This window comes from Amblyomma americanum, chromosome 1 (genome assembly GCF_052857255.1).
Source record: "Amblyomma americanum isolate KBUSLIRL-KWMA chromosome 1, ASM5285725v1, whole genome shotgun sequence".
Lineage (NCBI taxonomy): Eukaryota > Metazoa > Arthropoda > Arachnida > Ixodida > Ixodidae > Amblyomma > Amblyomma americanum.
This window is the reverse complement of record NC_135497.1, coordinates 438,353,819-438,371,575: the sequence shown is the minus strand read 5'-3', so window position 1 is coordinate 438,371,575 and position 17,757 is coordinate 438,353,819. Positions and strand designations below refer to the sequence as shown.

The window sequence follows — 17,757 nt, the reverse complement described above, 5'->3', positions numbered from 1 at the left end:
ATCGCAGCCTCGCATTTCAAACACGGGAAGCTCGAAAGGCGCTTTGAGGGCCCCAATCACAAGCTAGCCACGCTTCCACCATGCTGCCGCCGCGGTCGTCGGAGGAGGCAAAAAAAAAGAGCAAGAATTCACGAACAAAACAAGACCAAGATGGCGGCGCTCGGTTTGCTGGGTGAGAAACGGCATGCGCTCGAAGTTGGGATATTTTCGGCGCTTTCTCGCAGCTCAGCGGCTGCCGCGGCTTGTTCGATATTTAATTTGAAGTACTTTCACGACGAATTAGGCGTTGATATTTGCAGAACAGGTAGTTTATGACACAAACTGTCAGAATATTCACTTTTCCAAAAATCGACTTTTTCGAGATTTTTCGGTTTTCAATGGCCGCGTCCCCCCTTAACATCACATCACAGAGCACTACAACGACTGTTGCTCTAAAGCAGCTAAGAACAATAGGACACAACAAAGAAGCCGTGGGACAAGCACTACATGTCCACTGCCACCACTCAGTTGCCCGTGTGATTCCTGCGACAATAGCCATTACACGCATGGAGCAGGGATGGAGGAGAAGCTGGCGACGTGAGGCAAAGAGCCTGTTTCCTAAGGCAACGGCAGCCAAGCAGACCAAGAGAGGGGCATGCTGGACCTCCACAGCCGGTCTAGAGGTGGTGCCAGCACAGGTGCATGCACTCTGTATGTGCACTCGCCAGTCCACGCGTGGTGCTTCTGACTCCCCGCACTACCCAATTCTCCCTAATCCCCTAAATAGTGGAATTGTGTGAGCTGCGATATCAGCATGATCATGAAATATTTCTCCAAGTTTATACGACTTCGATTAACGGGTTACCATGAGCATTTTCAAGGCAATTTCATTTATATTTATGGCCTATATTTATGGCATCTAATCTATATTTATGGCTATAGTAAAAACTCGGATATACCATATTTACACAATTGGAAGTCAACCTATTTTTCAAATTTTGAAAATCCAAAGTGGGGGGCTCGACTAAAAATCAAAACCAAAGCATCACATCATAAATAAAGGCGAGACAAACGAGATATCAGATATTTTATAGCGTGGTTGCATTTTTTCTGCGCGCGCCGTCGCATCGCTCTTGGTGCTGGCCTTCAGCAGCTGCTATGTCAACGCACAGAACTGGCATCCCCACACCACGCGAGGCGGCTGATGGTAGCTGTTGATAAGCAGCAAACCGCACCAGCCCACTCGCCACACGTGGCTGCAGATTGCGTCTGCTGATAAGCGGCGGCGGCCCGACAATGCATTCGCATTCTACTCTTAAAAGGCATCATCCAAGTTTTTCTTTTTTATTTACTTTCAACCGCGCACTCGGTCCTCAAGGGAGTGTCAACACTGATAGAAGGGCCGCTGTTCCAATTGCCGCAGCACCCCCACTTGGAACCGCAGCGGCGCCGGGGAGTGTCGGTAGCAGACGGAAGAGCCAACGCTGCTCATGCGTAGTTTCTCTTTGGCTCTGACGCATTTGACTACTGCTGGCCGCGTTTCATAAGTTTTTAATGTAGTGCTTCGTCATTCGTTATTTGTGCTCTGGGTCTGGTAAGCGACCGGCGCTCGTTCTTGGCTACATTTGAGATGGCTGTCATTTTTTACGCCGAAGAAGTGAACAACTGCGCTCCGGGCCACAAGTTCAACATTCGCAACAGGTGATCAGGTGCGGCAGTGGCAGCTGCAGCAAGGCAAAATTTTCAGCTCTTCCACGTGATGACGTGATGTGGCTGTGTGCAAAGTGCGGGATTTCGCTGCACGACGATGTTCGAACGACGAGCTGTGGGACCGCAGCAGCGATCACGACGGCAGTGCTAGTGAGGACGATGGCGCGAATGTGGACAAGTAGTCCAGTGACAAATACATCTTCGGTTTGGAATGTGCTCACGGGCGCTCCCGCGCGTGGCAGCACATAGCGGCTGGCAATAAGCGGAGGCTGCAGGATAGTGCTATCGCGTTCTATTATTAAAGAGAGACTGAGGAGAAATTGAAGTTGGCTTGTATCGATAGAATACCAGCTCTGGATCACAATAACGCCAATCTTACTGGAAACAAAGCTCTTGTAAGGTGGAAGAGAGCAAGAATCAAAATACAGGTATCGCCGCCACAGGCCAATCTCGCAAATACAAGTGTGATGACATCATAGGACGAGAGACGCCATCTTGGAGGAAACTTCCTTCCGGCATGGACACCACGAATCTCTGAGGCTGACAAAAGAAGGTTGCGCGGTTCAATATTGAAGTAAGTTTTGTTTTCAAACCGATAGTGCACTTTTATCACACAAGGAAGACAGACAAAAGACAACCTGAATGTTGGAAGCAAAGAAAACCAATGTTTGGCGGCACTGCAGCCGACCAGGAGAGTTTCGGTTTGTTATTGCGCTTCGCGTCTATGATCTTTACGTGCCCCGTGGTTTTGTTTTTGACGCACCTCGATTTACAAGCGCCGAACAGCAAAGGAACTCCAAGTGCCGCTTCAAGTTAACCTTTGAAGGAGCCTGTTAAGGCTGGTCAGATGATCGCCCCGGTCGATGAAAAACTATGACGGCACGATGGTCGGTGATCGTACAAGGCAGTTAGAAGTATAAAGAGCACTTGTGTCTTCGTACGCTCTCCAGTGCCAGTCATCTTCCAACTACTTAACGGAAATCGTTTATTAGGGACGAGAGACAAGATTCAAGGCAGTTAAGAAAAAAGATTTGGAACCTGCAGTGACCGTGACTCCACTCTCCTCCAACTCGTTTGTTTGCGGCTACATTCAATAGCTTTGGCAGTTGGGCGGAACTGTTCTATTCGAGCTCTCGGCTAATTTAATCCGGTCACAATACACATCTGAAGGGACATGCAGGTGAGCGAGATAGCCCGGTCTAGTGGACCCCGTACCTCCGAATATGCGCGGAACGCGTTAAAGCGCCATGCGTCGGCTTTACTTTCAAGGCGCCAACTTTAAACACGAGCGCCCTTGAGCACCCATCCATTTTTTGTGGCAAAAAGAAAACTGGCCCTTGCAACCGCAGGAAACCTCCTCGACGCTGCCTGCTGCATTGTGCAACGGCGCCATTCAAGGAATCGCAATCCATTGGCCCCAAAGCGTCGGAGAGCCCCCGATGCGCGCGACGCGCCGACCTTGTCCTCGCCCCTGGCACCTCCCCGCACTAGGGTTACATTTAATTAACAACGGCTGCTCACGGCGGAAGGGGGAACAACCCGCTGGTGCCTATACTAACCGTGCTCCTCAAAAGCATCGCACGCTCTGTGGGGCTGAGGTCGCTGAAATGCAGGCCGGAGTTTTTGCGAGAACTTCGTTGTCGGGTTCGGGAACGGGATCGATCGTAACGCTGGCAAGACGTCGGTGCAAGCGTAAACGAAGCGACGGTAGTGACCCCCGATAGATGCCTTCAACGTGTGGCGACGGAAACTTTAATTTCGGCTGCTGCTAGACCACGCAGCTAGCCGCCAGAAATCATGGAGTCTGCGTGTACGTCACGTTCACGTCATTCCATCCTATGATGTCATAAGAGGGAGCCGTGACGTCATAAGAGGGCGCCGAGTTTGAATCGGAGCGACGGGACGACTTCCCGTGGAATAATGACATCACGGCACGCACGAAGTCTAGGATCGCGAGGCATATAGATACCAAATACAATAAAACAGTGCTCTTTGAGGTGGCTCCACCACCAAGCTTGTGAGTCGCGAGGAGAAGCCAACTTTTTGAAGACTTTGAGGCCGTGAGGCAGAGCGCGCAGCGTGCACGGAAAAGTAAAGCTAGCAGGTGGTGCGGGTCACTGAGAAAGAAAAGCCTGTAAAAGTGCAGTGAGGACTACAAGACGGAAGAAAAGAGTGTCCGTTCTTAGCATGGCAACACGAAGCACGAGGAAACGGCAGCAAGGAGCGGAGGCACGGCGGCACTGCGCAGGTTTCTTTACTGCCTTTAAAGGGGCTCTGAAAGAAGGCTCTAATGAAGTTGCGGTATGGCTGGAATGTTCAAGCAAGCCGCTTTACGAATATTGTCCAGGAACAATTTTTTTTAATGCGCTTCGTAGATGCCTAGTTATCTGTAGTCAAAATTTGAGCTTCAGCGTCTGCATGCCTCTCCCTCTCCTCTTGCCACTTTTTGCACGCTGAAAGGGCGGCGCTCCTCTGCCGGCCCCACCTCCGGGGAGCAGAGCTTCCTGACCCACCAGAGCTACTCGGCTTATTGGCAGCAGCCATGGTAGCTGCCTGACGTCTGAAAGAACCTAACGAATAGCAATCTCTCACCTTGCACAGTGGAGCCCGCTTATAACAAACATGAGCGTCATGCGGCGTCCATTCGTTATATCCCGAAGTTTGCAGTAAGTGGACCACAGCTTTAAAGACAGCTGCTTGTCAAAACACAAAATTTTTTCTTCTTTCCGAAAAATCCGTGATGGACGTCTGTTTCTGCAGCGCAGATCCAATGAGGAAGGTTTCCAGTTTATTTAAAGCAGAAGCGTGCTATCGCTGAAGCCCTTGGCATAGAGAAGTTGTCTGAGGCTCTCTATGTAGCTCGTTGTTACAGGCGCACTTATGGGTGCTGGCTCCGAAGTTTCATCCTCATCTGATTCGTCCCGCACTTCAGAAACAATGCCCTCGTCCGTGCACGGTTCCGCAGTATTGGCGTCGTCATCGACAGAAATAAAATCATTACAACTAATGTCATGACCCCTCACGTCAGAGTCGACGACACGCTGCCACAAATCGCCGCCGGGCTGATCATCTTCCGGAGCATCAGACCTGGCATCAGACACTGAGTCGACGGAGCCGGCCTTGCGGAAGCAGTTCCACTCGCCAGTGGCCGTCACCTCCGCCCAGGCCGTTTTCATCATCTCTACCGCTGAATACAATGAAAATGGGCACGGTGTTCCCGTCCTCCCGAGATTTGAACGAAGCCAACGAAACATCCGCACCGCAATAACAGTGACAAAAGCGCGCGATGAGGTAGACATGCAACGTGCACAGGCGGCAATCAAGCTAAGGATATAGGCGCACAGCGCCAGCGGAGAGACCAATGAGGAGCGTCCGTGAGCGTCAGTGCAGCCACCTCTTGGCTCCCACGGAAGGCCTGCTTCACGGAGCGTGGCCTCCGTGATTGGCTCGGGCGGCGGCGCGGTTGATCGCAGAGGCCACGCGCAGATTTGCAAGAGAGTGAGGAGAGGGAAGCGGAGTTGCGAGGAGGGGCGGGAGGGCAATGTTGCAATGGTGGTGAAAAGCCTTTATTGAAAGAAAGAGGTGAGGCTCTCTAAAGAGCCCCGCAATGGGTGGAGTCCTTATTCCGGGACCCCACTGGTCGAATCCACCAGCTTAGCCCTCTTGACAAAAGCCTTTTGGGCGTGAAGGTCCGAACAGCCAAGCAGGGCCGCCTCCCATTCCTCTCTGGTAGGGTTGGGGTGGGGGGAGAGAGCTGAGTTGCGCTGGCAAGCCCAAACCATGTGGTTTGTGTCAGCCACCTCCCCACAGTGTTTGCACCTGCCAGTGAACGCGGGATCGAAGTGTTGTAGTACTGCCGGGAACAGCATTCTGTTCATGAATAATCGGAGTAGAACGCATTCGTTTGCTTTCCCCAGTCCCTTTGCAGGGGCCGGGTAGAGGCGATGCCTATCCTTATAATAGGATGTGATAGCTTTGAAGGAGAGTAAGCAGCTACCTTCAGGTTCCAGGTGCTCAGGAGCCAATGGGAACGCCTGGTGAATGAGTGCTCGGGCCGCCGCGTCTGCAGCTTCGTTTCCTGCTAGGCCCTGACGGCCCGGAGTCCAAACCAGACAGCGGGGAGTAGGATCGGTATCCCGGCTGCAGTTCCTTAGTATTCATTCAGCTAGTGGAGTTATCCAGCCAGCCTCATAATTGCGACATGCCGAACGCGAGTCTGTTATTATGTGTTTGGATTTTGAATCAGAAGCAGCTAGGGCGATGGCAACCCCTTCAGCTTGTGTTGTGCCTGGGGCTCGAAAGGAGAGCCCATCCACCTGTATTTCTTGATGTATGACCGCGGCCGTGTGCCACCCCCCGTGGGTTGGCCCAGCTAAATTGGAAGGCGCGTCGGCGGGGAAGGGTAGCTCGCTCGAGAGCGGCGCGAAACGGGGCGGGCAGTTGGCCTGCGCAGAGTCTCAGGAAAACATGCCGCGCGTCGAGTGCACAGAGGGGTCGGAGGCAGGTTATCTCGCATCGCGGTGCCGGGTTTACGCCGTCCGTTCACTGTAACCGATCAGCAGGGCTTAATGACGTTCGTTATACATGTGACTTTGTGCCATTGAAACAATGTATATTTTGACGGTCACACAGGTCTCGTTCATTATAAGCGATAAGTTCGTCTTAAGTGGGGCCGCTTTATGTAGGCTCGACTGTATACGCAGGTGCGAGCAATGGATGAGGGTGCGAACATGAAAAAGTGCATTCTCGCGCATGATAGTGGGTTTTCTGCTGCGGGTAGAAGTGTTATATTTGGCTCAGCTGTTCACAACAACCCAATGCAGTGATTGAGCAAGTTGATGTGCTCTCATTGGAAGGTGTTTCAGAGCCCCTTCAAATGATGATGAGGCCACGGAAGATGACACCATGATCATGCAAAGCTTTGGTTTTCACATGGTATTAAACTGGCATCAGTACTTCCACAAGGCGAAAAGACGAAGACAAAGTTGAAAACGCGATAACATGTGATAACTGATAATAATTATCACATAAAAAAAGAGACTATAACAGCAGGATGTAAGGTATTTCTGTTTCTTTCATAAACCAACACATCATACTTAGTAAGCAGCGAGAACGCATAGTCAGAGCAATGCCATCACCAACAACTGATATTGTACAGACACTGATATAGAAAAGATTTTTACGGGTCTGAGCTACTTTACTACAGAGGGGTTCTACAGTACTACCGCCAGACAGCTGAAACGGGCTTCCCAAGCCACGCCTTGCTGGGCCAGCATTGCCAAGGATCTTGTCGGTCACACTTTTAAGAAATGTAGTATATTGAATGCGCTCTAGGGCAACAAAGAATTTCAATGGAAAGATATCTCTGACAAGGGACTCCGAGAAGACTGCACACCCGACGACGACACTGAATAAAGTCCTGGCTCTAAAAACACTTACTGGGTGTGCATGCACATATGCTGGAGCCAGACAGCACATGCAGCGAAGCCCATATCTGTAGTACATGCCAGATATTGGCGCATGCGCTGCCATTCCGCACGCACATCGAAACAGATACACCGGTTTACAACAATCAAAGGACTGGGTGGCTCCTGCAGCGAGTGTGAGCTGCTCTTTTCTTCATGCCATGAAATTCTCTGATCAAGCGTGTCAGCACAAGAGGGGGACCAAGGCAGCACCAGGCACATGGAGATGTGTGCCCCTTTTCGACGCATGGTGCAAGGTGGCACTGGATGTGCAAGCGTGCAATGCGTACGCCTTACGAGTGTTCACAGAGTCGCCGAGTCAAGTGCAAAATGCAGGGCAAATAAATGCTTCCAGTGCAATGCTTTCCCCATTCGCATTCTACACGGATGAAAACTTTTCTTCCATTTTGTAATCTACAAATAACAGCTCGTATTATATGCGGGTTTTGACAGCATGTGTGCTACAACCATAACACAGCCACAAACATCCGAGCCCGTTCCACCACTTCATGCATCACTGCTGATACTGCCATACACACTTTCTGCAGTTCATGCTTTCGCATGCATTTTCACAGGCATAATTCTCAAACTGCCATGCTTCAGCAAAAAAAAAAAAAGAGGTTTCTCGTTTCCAGCTTTTAAAGAAATATAGCAAGCCCCTCTAATTTCCCAGAGTTTAAGGGACCGTCAAAGAAACACTTTCATCAAAATGGATGGCATTTTCAAGAGGCTGTGTGAACCCTGCAGCCTTCTGCCTTCAGCAAAGCTCCAGGAAAACAGACCCCAAGGAGGGCTTACAAACGAGTAGCCATGGCTGCACTGTCAGCATAAGAACAATGGGTCGCCAAGACTCTACTCACAGAAGCAGAGGAACAGTGTGTCCACGGCCATGCTGTAGACGCTGAAGAAGCTGGATGCTATGATGTAGGCACCCACAGAGATCGTCTGCACGAGAGAGATGATGGTCACATTATCTCAGTGCGACTCAATAATGTGAACACCCCATCCCCAATTTTAGGCAGATGCTTGAAACCACTGCCGAGAAGAATCACCTGTGGAACACCGCAAACAAGTGACAGCATTACTGCGAGTGCATACAGAGATGCTATGACGAAGCAAAAAGCTTAAAGAAATTTGCCCTGCTGAGGCAACTCATAGGTCCACCCCCTATTCCAAGTTCAGTCTAAGTGCCCCTTTTGTGTGGTCCTGAGAAAGGCTTACAGTGAACCTTAACAAACAAGAGCAGCAATGCAGTTCAGTTCTTCTCATGGCATCTATTTTAGGGTGCCACCAAATCGTTCGTTAAAAGAACTCTCCAGGTGTATTTTTCAAGCTCCACACGCAACATACAGATAGAGTAAATGGAAACAGTTACAGCCAATGGGCAACTTTCAAGCAGTGCCCTACAACTTGCAACACAGGCCACTAAAGCAATTAGTGCCTCTTGTAAGGATAGGCTGAAACATAACCCTCAAGTTGCACATCTTTATTTTTTCAATTGCTAGAGCCATAATTTTCATGAGTTCGCTTTTGAACAGTTTCTACCCTTTCGTTTGGGCCTGTCATCGGTTCGAACTCACTGGGGTAGTTTTCAGAACCCATGGTAGCTTCATTAGCGATAGCATTAGATTTCACGTTTGCGCAGCTTCTGTTGCGAATCGCGTGAGTGTCTGCATCAGTTTCTTTGCAACTGTTGGTCTGGCAGCCGCCATATCAGACTGATAGCTGCAGTAGCAGGTATCGGCTGTGCTGCAACAATGTCGACATTTCTATATACAGCATAGACCGCTTACAATGCATACCGCCAGAGTTGGGCAAATTAGCATTATAAGAGGTACTGCACTGTAACCAAAACGTAGCTTTTCCATGTGTTCGCGCATTCAGTATGGCCAACCTACCCTTCAAAGTGCACCTGACAACGCATCAGACACGCAACACTGCAATCACAGGCAACAAAGAAGTTTATTAGATCTTTTCTTCGAAGTGTCATAGTGAACGAAAGAACAAAGTTATTTTCGTCTGGTGCTGCAATTTAACTACAGTGCTAACGACTTCATCTTAAAAAAATTGAAGGTGCACTTAAGTCTCCTCATGTGCGGGCTGTAGACAGAGTTCTGTCGACAGCTTTCGCATTAAAACATTGAGGCACTTGAGCGCTTGCTGCGCTGAGGTCTCTCTTTGCACAGAACTTCTGCTGTACTTTCACTGACTTTATCAGGTTCATCGCGACTGCGTACTGCTGCCACGATGCCTTCATCTGTGGCGGCTACTTCATACACAGCGTTGCCATCGTCGTCTTCGACGATGAAGGCTGCGAATGTGTCGTTCTCATGCACACAATTACCGTATTTACTCGAATCTAGGCCGACCCCGATTCTAAGCCAACCCCCTAAAGTCCGAAGCCAACAAAAAAATATATATATTACTTCGAATGTGGGCCGAACAAAAAAAGCGAGGACAGCGTTAACAAATTGCAAACAGCATTTATTGAATCTGAACATGCAGAGCTCATTCAACGTCGTCGTCGATGCTAGACTTGTCGCTGTGTTCCTTGTCACTGTCACCTTCAAACAGTGCACTATCTTCGGTACCGTCAGGCGCATTAGATGTGCTGCACTTTTTAAAGGCGCGCACGATCAAAGTACCTGGGATGTCGTCCCACGCTGCTGCCCAGACCGCCAGCTGCGATAGCGATGCACATTTGATGCGGCCCGTTGCCGTTAGCATGTGGTCTTCGTCAGTCAACCAGTCCGTGTAATATTTCTGCAGACGATCCTTGAAAGGTTTGTTGATGCAGACAACAACTGGCTGCAAATGACCCGTCATGCCGCCCGGCATGACAGCGAGGTCGATGTTTGCTTGGGCGAGTGCAGCCTTCACGTTGTTGGTCAAGTGCCCACGGTAAGAGTCGACGACAAGGAGCGAGTTCTTTGTCGAAAGGGCTCCTGGACCCCGTCGCCACACAATCTTGACCCACTCTCCACCATCGCACCCGTCATCCACCCGTTCTCATTTGCCCGCACAATGACATTTCTTGGGAAAGTTTCTCGAGCAGGCAGTGTCTTCCTTTTAAATATCATATAAGGAGGCAGTTTATGTCTGTCAGCTGTGCAGCACAGCATCAGAGTTGCGCGCTGATTCTTGTAGCCCGCAGAGCGCACCATCACCTCCTAGGCACCCTTTTCATTCACGGTGTACGCCACTGGCATATCAAAATACACAGCCGTCTGGTCGGCACTGCCGATTTGCCCAAGGTTGTATCCTGCCGCTTCTCTCTTTCGCAGCATGTAGCGCTGAAAAGCTATCAGCTTTTCTTCGAAATCGCTTGGCAGCTTCTGGGTGATTGAAGTGCGACGTCGGAGGCTCAAGCCGAAGCGCTTCATGAATTTCTGAAGCCAGCCCCGGCTGGCTGTGAAATCCTTTGGCGTTAGGCCTCGCTGCCTCGAAAGTTCCCTAGCTTTCGCTTGGAGCACTTCTGTTGTCATTGGAAGGTCAGCTGCTCTCCGCGTCCAAACAAAGTCGGCCAAAACTGTCTCCACTTCGTGGTGACGGCCTTTCTTTGGTCCGCTAAATGCCATCCTCGTTGCGGCGCACGCAAAAAGCTGCTGTCGTTGTCCCTTCCAATGACAGACGTTTTTCTCATCGTCGCCGAAGTCCCGCCCGGCTTGAAGGTTCGACGATGCCTCTGCGGCTATCATAACTTTTCGCTTGAAAGTGGCACTGTCGTGGCATCTCCTGCTTGGTGCCATCGCGATAACACCACGCCACACACCAATACGGCCGACACAACACAGGTAAAAATGGCGACCTTGCTTGTGTACGGTTGGCTACTGACATCACTAGTAGCGGCTGCGATACTAACTTTTCTAGACGGCACTAGCTATGCACCATATTTAGCAGTTTCAATGAAAAACTTCCACGTTTTTTTAAATCCTCGAATCTAAGCCAACCCTAGAGTTTGGAATATGATTATTTGAAAAAAAAAATATCAGCTTAGAATCGAATAAATAAGGTATTTTTTATAAGATTGGACCACACGTCGTCGTAAGATTGAAACACACGTTGTCACTAGCGGTGCCAGTGTCCGAAGCCCGGAATTCCTCACGAAACCAGCTTTCTTGACCCACTTTTGACCCTCACAACCTTTACCTGCCACCATGATACTGCGACCATATCGATGGCAGCCCTTAAATCCACCTTCCATGGCTCCTTTTGCTGCATGTTCAGCACTAAACGTTCGCATATGCGTCTTTTGTGGTGCGCTTTTACCGTCACGATCACGCCCTGGTCTAGTTGCTGGCTCTTGGCTGTCGTGTTTGCCGGCAATAATTTCAAGATCACTGCAGCACAGCTTTCGCGTCACATTATGAGCGTAGCAGTTGTCTAAACTTAAGACAACTTGCTGTTTCTCAGCAACCATATGTTCTCGACAACTTTCTGCAGCCAACTAGCAAAGAGCTCCTGGGTCAGCCAAGCCTTTTTGTTGGCTGCGTATGAAACATGTAGACAATCCCTTTTCTTGAAGCACCATGGTCATTTCAATATTCTCACGACAAACAGGCGCCACTAGTCTGTGACATCCATGTTGGCGCAAAACAAGACTGTTACTGGCTCCTTCGGCGCCTTTTGACTAGAGCGGCGCTCATCTCACAAAGCGAGAGTGCGATTCAGAAGCAGGTTATAGAAAACTCCAGCTTCGTCTGCACTGTAGACATCACGGTCGGTTTACAGTTAAACCTAGATGTAACGAACCTCCATATAGCGAATTCCTCGATGTAACAAAGTTTTTTAATTCCCCGACGCCACCCTCATTGAAGCGCGTGCACTTGAGACCTCCATGTAACGAACGCACAGCGGCAAATGACCTTGATATAACGAACTCGCTAAGCCGACCATCTGTTAGCTTGTGCTGAGTTATGAAGTCTGGCAGAAAAGTTTCACGACGATAAGGAATGAACTGACATGAGAGGGAGCCAACGATCGCAACGAGCAAGCGTAGTTGAGTCAACGCGTCGTGCTCCTGCGCCGCCGGCGCATCTCCGTTGCTTTCGCTTTTGGAACTCCATACCGCGTGATGGTACTACAACAGTTCATGCTCAAAAGCAGCGAGAAATGATAGGGCATGGTAGAAACGAAACGGCACGAGCAGTTCGCGCCCACCGCAGCCGCGTAGTACTTTGCTCACGTGATTTAGGTGCCGACAGCTCTCGCGCGTCGGGACTCTAGAGCGGGGAAAGCGGAACCCACCAACGACACATGGCGAAGAGTCCGTTTCCTAGAGCAACAGCGGCGGGCAGACTGAGAAAGGGAACGTGAGGGAAGAAGCATGTGCTAGACTGGCGGCGGTGCCCCCCCCCCCCCCCCCCCACTCGAAGCAGCGTTGCGCGAGCTGCAGCGGAGGTGGCAGCAGCTGCTGTGACAGTCGCGCTATCAGCACTATCGCAGAACGTTTCTCCGCGTTTATGACTTCGAGTAATGGGGTTTTCTGTTAACATTTTAAAGGTGACTTTTTCTACATTGATTTTTTATTCTAGTTTCCATTCTGCAATGTCCTTTCGGGTCTTCTTGCAAAAACTGCATGTAACGAAAATCTGGATGTAATAAAAAATCCCAGACTTTTTTCAACTTCTTTATATCCAGCTTTAACTGTACTTAGAAAGCATACTCTCAACATTAATGTTGAGCCAGGATCAATGGCAGAATTGTCGATTTCTGCACTTTCGCCGGAGAAAGCCCGACAGCTTATCCCATGCTGGTCCTTAATATACTGAATCCGACCGTTGAATGGGTTGAAACCATCATGCCCCAAAAGGTTTCCAGAACACCTGGCCTTGTCTTGCAATATTGGGCCACTCACATGAACACTCCGGGCTCGGACCTCGTGAAACCATTTAAACAAAGTGGCATCAACATCTTCGTACTTTGACGCACGAATCCGCTCTTTCGCAAGCGATGTGGAGACTGCCTGCAGTTGTTGTCACAACTTGTCTGTTCTGCCAAATGGCGGACACAGTAGTGTCGGCGACACTGTACTTTTCTTCCACCGTACCCTTTTTCAAACTGCCTTCGACGTCTCTCACAGTGCTCTGCTGGGTTTTGAGGGACAAAGCGTGCCGTTTCCTGGCTATTGGTGGCGCAGACGCCATCGGAATTGGAGACAGCCGAGGCTGGTAGACCTGCTGACATTCTCAGCTGAGGGTGCGGCCCGTACACAGGTGCGGCCCTTACAGGGGTTTATATGGTATCTTGCTCAGGCTTGACGTGTGCGCAGTATCAGCAGCGCTTTGCAGGGACATGTGCGCGCCACCGCCGCTGCTCCAGCATGCTCCAGTCTGGCCATGCCATCATGTGCTTTCGAGTTGTGTCCAATCAGTGTGCCCAAACGAGGCGCATCAAAGAGTGAGAGGAAAAACCCTTCCTTTGCAACATATGTCTTTTTTCTCTCTTCTGCTGGCTTCAGCCTTGCCTTGAAGCATCCTGACAATGCTCCCCCGCCCCGCCTGTTGCCCCCTTCTTGCACAATATAAGAACCACGCTTGTCGCGCCCGCTGGTACCCACGTGCCCGCGTTGCCGCCAATGCATTCCAGAAACTGCGCTATCACGTGAGTCTGTGCGCAGGCCAACCAGTCGAGTGCGCGAATGAGAGGAATGCTTGTCATGTGACTAGTTTTCTGCATTCTTATTTTGAGCTTAGAGGTTTGAGCATGAGTGATAGATGGACATTGAATAAAAAGCTGATTGCTGAAAGCAGGAATACAAACAAATGCATAAAGTCACAAACAAATGTACAAAGTGAACAAAACAGCAAAAAAGCAAAGGTCCACTCAAAAGCAACACCAACAGACTGTGGCGCTTATGACAACACTGCGATGGGGAGGAGGGCTCCTTGGCACGTGCTGGAGGCTGTCGGGGTTCCTTGAGCCAAGAAAGTTTGAGAATCCTTGCTCTAACAGATAGAGCCCTCTCATCTAAAAGTCCCTATTGTATGGCACACTGCCTGACACCCATCAGGCAGTGCAACCCATCAGCATTAGACTGCCTCGATGCCAGCGCCGCCGTTCAGGGTGGAGACAACTTCAACGGCACCGCCATATTGAATCACACGGGATCAGCTGCCCTAGCGTTCGTTATGGCGCAGTTCATGCTCTCTGCGCACTTTAGAGTGCTTTCACTTGACAAGTCTTTTTCATCAGTATCGCACTGTGCATCTTTTTACTCATAATAGCCATTTTAACATCCGAGGGTCGAAGACGTAATTGTACGACTTAATTTTAGGGCCCCGAGTGGTCGAGGTTGAACAATTAGTGTGCCGTCTGTTTTTACAGACGGATTTTAAAGATCCGTTGCTGAGCAGGTGTTTCCGCTCCGTCCGAGTGGAAGAAATTGTTTTCTTTCTTTTTCTACGTGCTTTTTGGTTTTTCAAGTCCTGCGCTTTGATAACAGCTGCGCGTCATCAGCCGGTCGCGCGCTGCGGTTGGTATCACTTGCGTCGTGCGGGCTGTTTCCATTTCTTGTGCTCGCAGACTGAAGTCTGTCTGCTTTTTAATCTTTCAAAGTGTAACTGCAAGTTGCTCACCTGTTTATTGCTCACATGGGTGCAATTACATCTGTTTACAGACGGGCGCTGGTATATAAAAACGATGCCACCCTATACCAACGTTGCTACTCCGTCTGCGTTTTTTTTCTCGAGGCCCATAAAAACTGACCGTCCCTCGTTGGCGATAGGATAGAAGATTACTGCAACTTTTTCACTCTTTTCATTTTTCTGACAGGCGCACAAACACCAAGCTAGTGCTCTTGCGTGCGCTCATATGCAGACTTCGCTTGCACCCGCCTATAACATGCGCACCGGTTGCTCTGCTGCGATTCCTCAGTATACTCTGCATATATTTCTGCACACATTTTTTCACTGTATTCTTTTTATTCAAGCCCGCCTGTACTCATTAATAAACCATCCATATAAACCTACGCAAAAAAGGTGAATTTGAGGTCATTAAAGAACTGCAGCAATTCTTTTAAAATTTTAAATCCGAAATTAAAGAAATCGAGTTTGAAATCTCATGCTTTGTGAAAAAGAATCGACCAGAAACGGTTTAGTTTAGAAAAGCTGCAATTTTTTAATGATGCCTATGCATGCAATTCCTATTTTGCTTGCAAAATTGGGTGGTGATGTGTTAGGCTTTTGGAAAAATAAGTGCTACCTAAAAGTTGAGCTTCATTACTGATTCAGCTTCATTACTGCTCCGAGTCCCGGGGGAAGGGAAAACAATGCCTTTAAGCATTGACCAGGAGCGCACTGGCACACAACAGCCCGTCATGATGGCTCGGTGAATTTGACAAGCTCATCAGCCATGAAGTCGAGCACTCAAGTAGAACCGAGTCAACCGCAGCCACTGTGCCTCGAACAATGCAAGCACAGCTGCTTGCACCGAGCAAATGCGCCCGCCCGTCGTGATTCAATATGGCGTCGCAGCGAGAAAGAGCCGGCGTGGGGGTCTTTAAAGGATGGCACCACCCTCAACGGCGGCCCTGGCATCCAGGTACCCTAATCACCACTGCCACGCCCGAGTGTGCATGTCGGCAAAATGCTCCAGTTGGGAAGCTGTGGCAACCTCTTATGTGCAGCAGTTGAGCCTCGCTAGGCCTTTCCTGAAAGACAGCTCTGGCACAGTGCTTACCAGAACAGGCAGCATGTAGTAGTTGAGCTCAGGCAAATGGTTGTTCAGGGCATCCACCTTGCGCGCAAACACAAAGAAGGTCGGCACAGCTGCAAAAAGGGGGACAAGAACACATGTCACATCCCTAGCATGTGAAATCACATGCTACATACATACAGTGAGCACAATATTTACAATACACACTTTCATCCACCGTATATATTGTCCTAACAAAAAAATTTTTTGTCTCAGACTTTTTAATAGGATAACTATTCGTACCTGCAGAATCAGCTACAGCAGAAGCTCGATGATATGATCCCAGCTGATACGATTTCGTAAAATGCCTTGACCAGAATGCACTGTACGCAATGGGCAAAAACGGTTACGAACAGTTGTTACGACTCAGCAAGGCAATGTCATCAGCGAGTCGCAGATTATTTGGGCATTCTCCATTAACTCTTATCCCTAACTGTTCCCAATTCAGGCCTCGAAATACCTCCTGTAAACGGTGAGTACCATTGGCGAGATCGTGTCTCCTTGCCTGACGCCCTTCCTTATTGAAATTTTATTGCTGACTTTATGAAGAACTATGGTAGCTGTGCAGCTGCTATAGATATCTTCCAGTATTTTGACATAAGGCTCTTCTACAACCCGATTCCGCAATGCCTGTATGACAGCTGAGGTGTCCACAGAGTCGAATGCTTTCTCGTAATCAATGCAGGCGATATATAGAGGTTGGTTATATTGAGCGCATTTCTCTATCACCTTATTGATAGTGTGAATGTGATCTATTGTTGAATACCCTTTACGAAAGCCTGCCTGATCATATGGTTGATTAAAGTCTAAGGTTGCTCTGACTCTATTAGCGATTACCTTAGTAAATACCTTGTAGGCAAAGGACAGTAATCTGATCGGTCTGTAATTTTTCAAGCCCTTGGCGTCTCTTTTCCTGTGAATTAAGATAATGTTTGCGTTCTTCTTGCAGCTTGCAGCTATGGCGAAGAGGTAGAGCATCCGCCTCGCGTGATAGAGGACCGGGGTTCGAATCCCGGTGCCGTGCAATTCTCCACTGGATTAAAAAAAAAAGTCCACGTGGCGATGGAATTGCACAAACAACCAGGCCTGGGGTGAGTCCTGCGCTCGGAGACCAGAACCGACCACGCACTCCCTCACCAGAACAGGATTTGCCCACCCTGGTGTAGTACTTGGCCACTACCTTCTATGATCAAATCAATTAACCCTCGGCCCTCAGTCCCCAGCGGCTGCAGAGCAACTGACCAAGGCGGCGGTCAGACCTGTGACGCAGCGGAGGGTGCTAAGAATCTCTGGCTCCGGACAGGCCGCCACTGGAATCTGAACCTGGCAATGTTCAACGCTAGAACCTTATCTAGTGAGGCCAGCCTAGCAGTGCTATTTGAGGAACTAGCGGGAATAAAATGGGATGTCATAGGGCTTCGTGAAGTTAGGAAGGCAGGTGAGGTGTATACAGTACTAAAGGACGGGCATATATAGTGCTATCGTGGATTAGCGGATAGACGAGAACTAGGTGTGGGACTCCTCATTAATCAGGATATAGCTGGCAACGTAGAGGAGTTATATACAGTTGAATCCCGCTACAACGAAATCGACGGGACGCGCGAGAAATTTCGTTGTCGCGAAATTTCGCTGTCGAGAAATTAACAAAAAATGCAAGGCAATAACTCCAGCAAAACAGAGTTTTATTGCCAGAAATCTGTGAGCTTGGCCTGCTTGCGTTTCACTGCCAGCAGTGGCGTCACGCGACTTTCGAACTCTGTTAACAGTGACATCGCAACGTCGTCATCGTGTGTGCCAAGGAATTTTCTGATAACGTCGAAGGCATCCAGTACCTGCGATGAGGCTGCCAGGGCAGGTAAATCTTGAGCGGAGTCGTCTTCATGATTGGACGGCTCTTCCGGCTCGCGAA

General features: G+C 49.4%; 1 protein-coding gene across 1 annotated transcript in view; it reads right to left on the bottom strand.

Annotated features, from left to right (window-relative positions):
* Positions 1 to 17,757, bottom strand: part of Ctl2 (Choline transporter-like 2) — a gene marked incomplete in the record, with an annotated part of 162,290 nt that overhangs the window by 13,579 nt on the left and 130,954 nt on the right. The window contains 2 exon segments of the mRNA XM_077650539.1: positions 8,015 to 8,099; positions 15,834 to 15,922. Coding sequence (XP_077506665.1) covers positions 8,015 to 8,099; positions 15,834 to 15,922 — 174 coding nt within the window.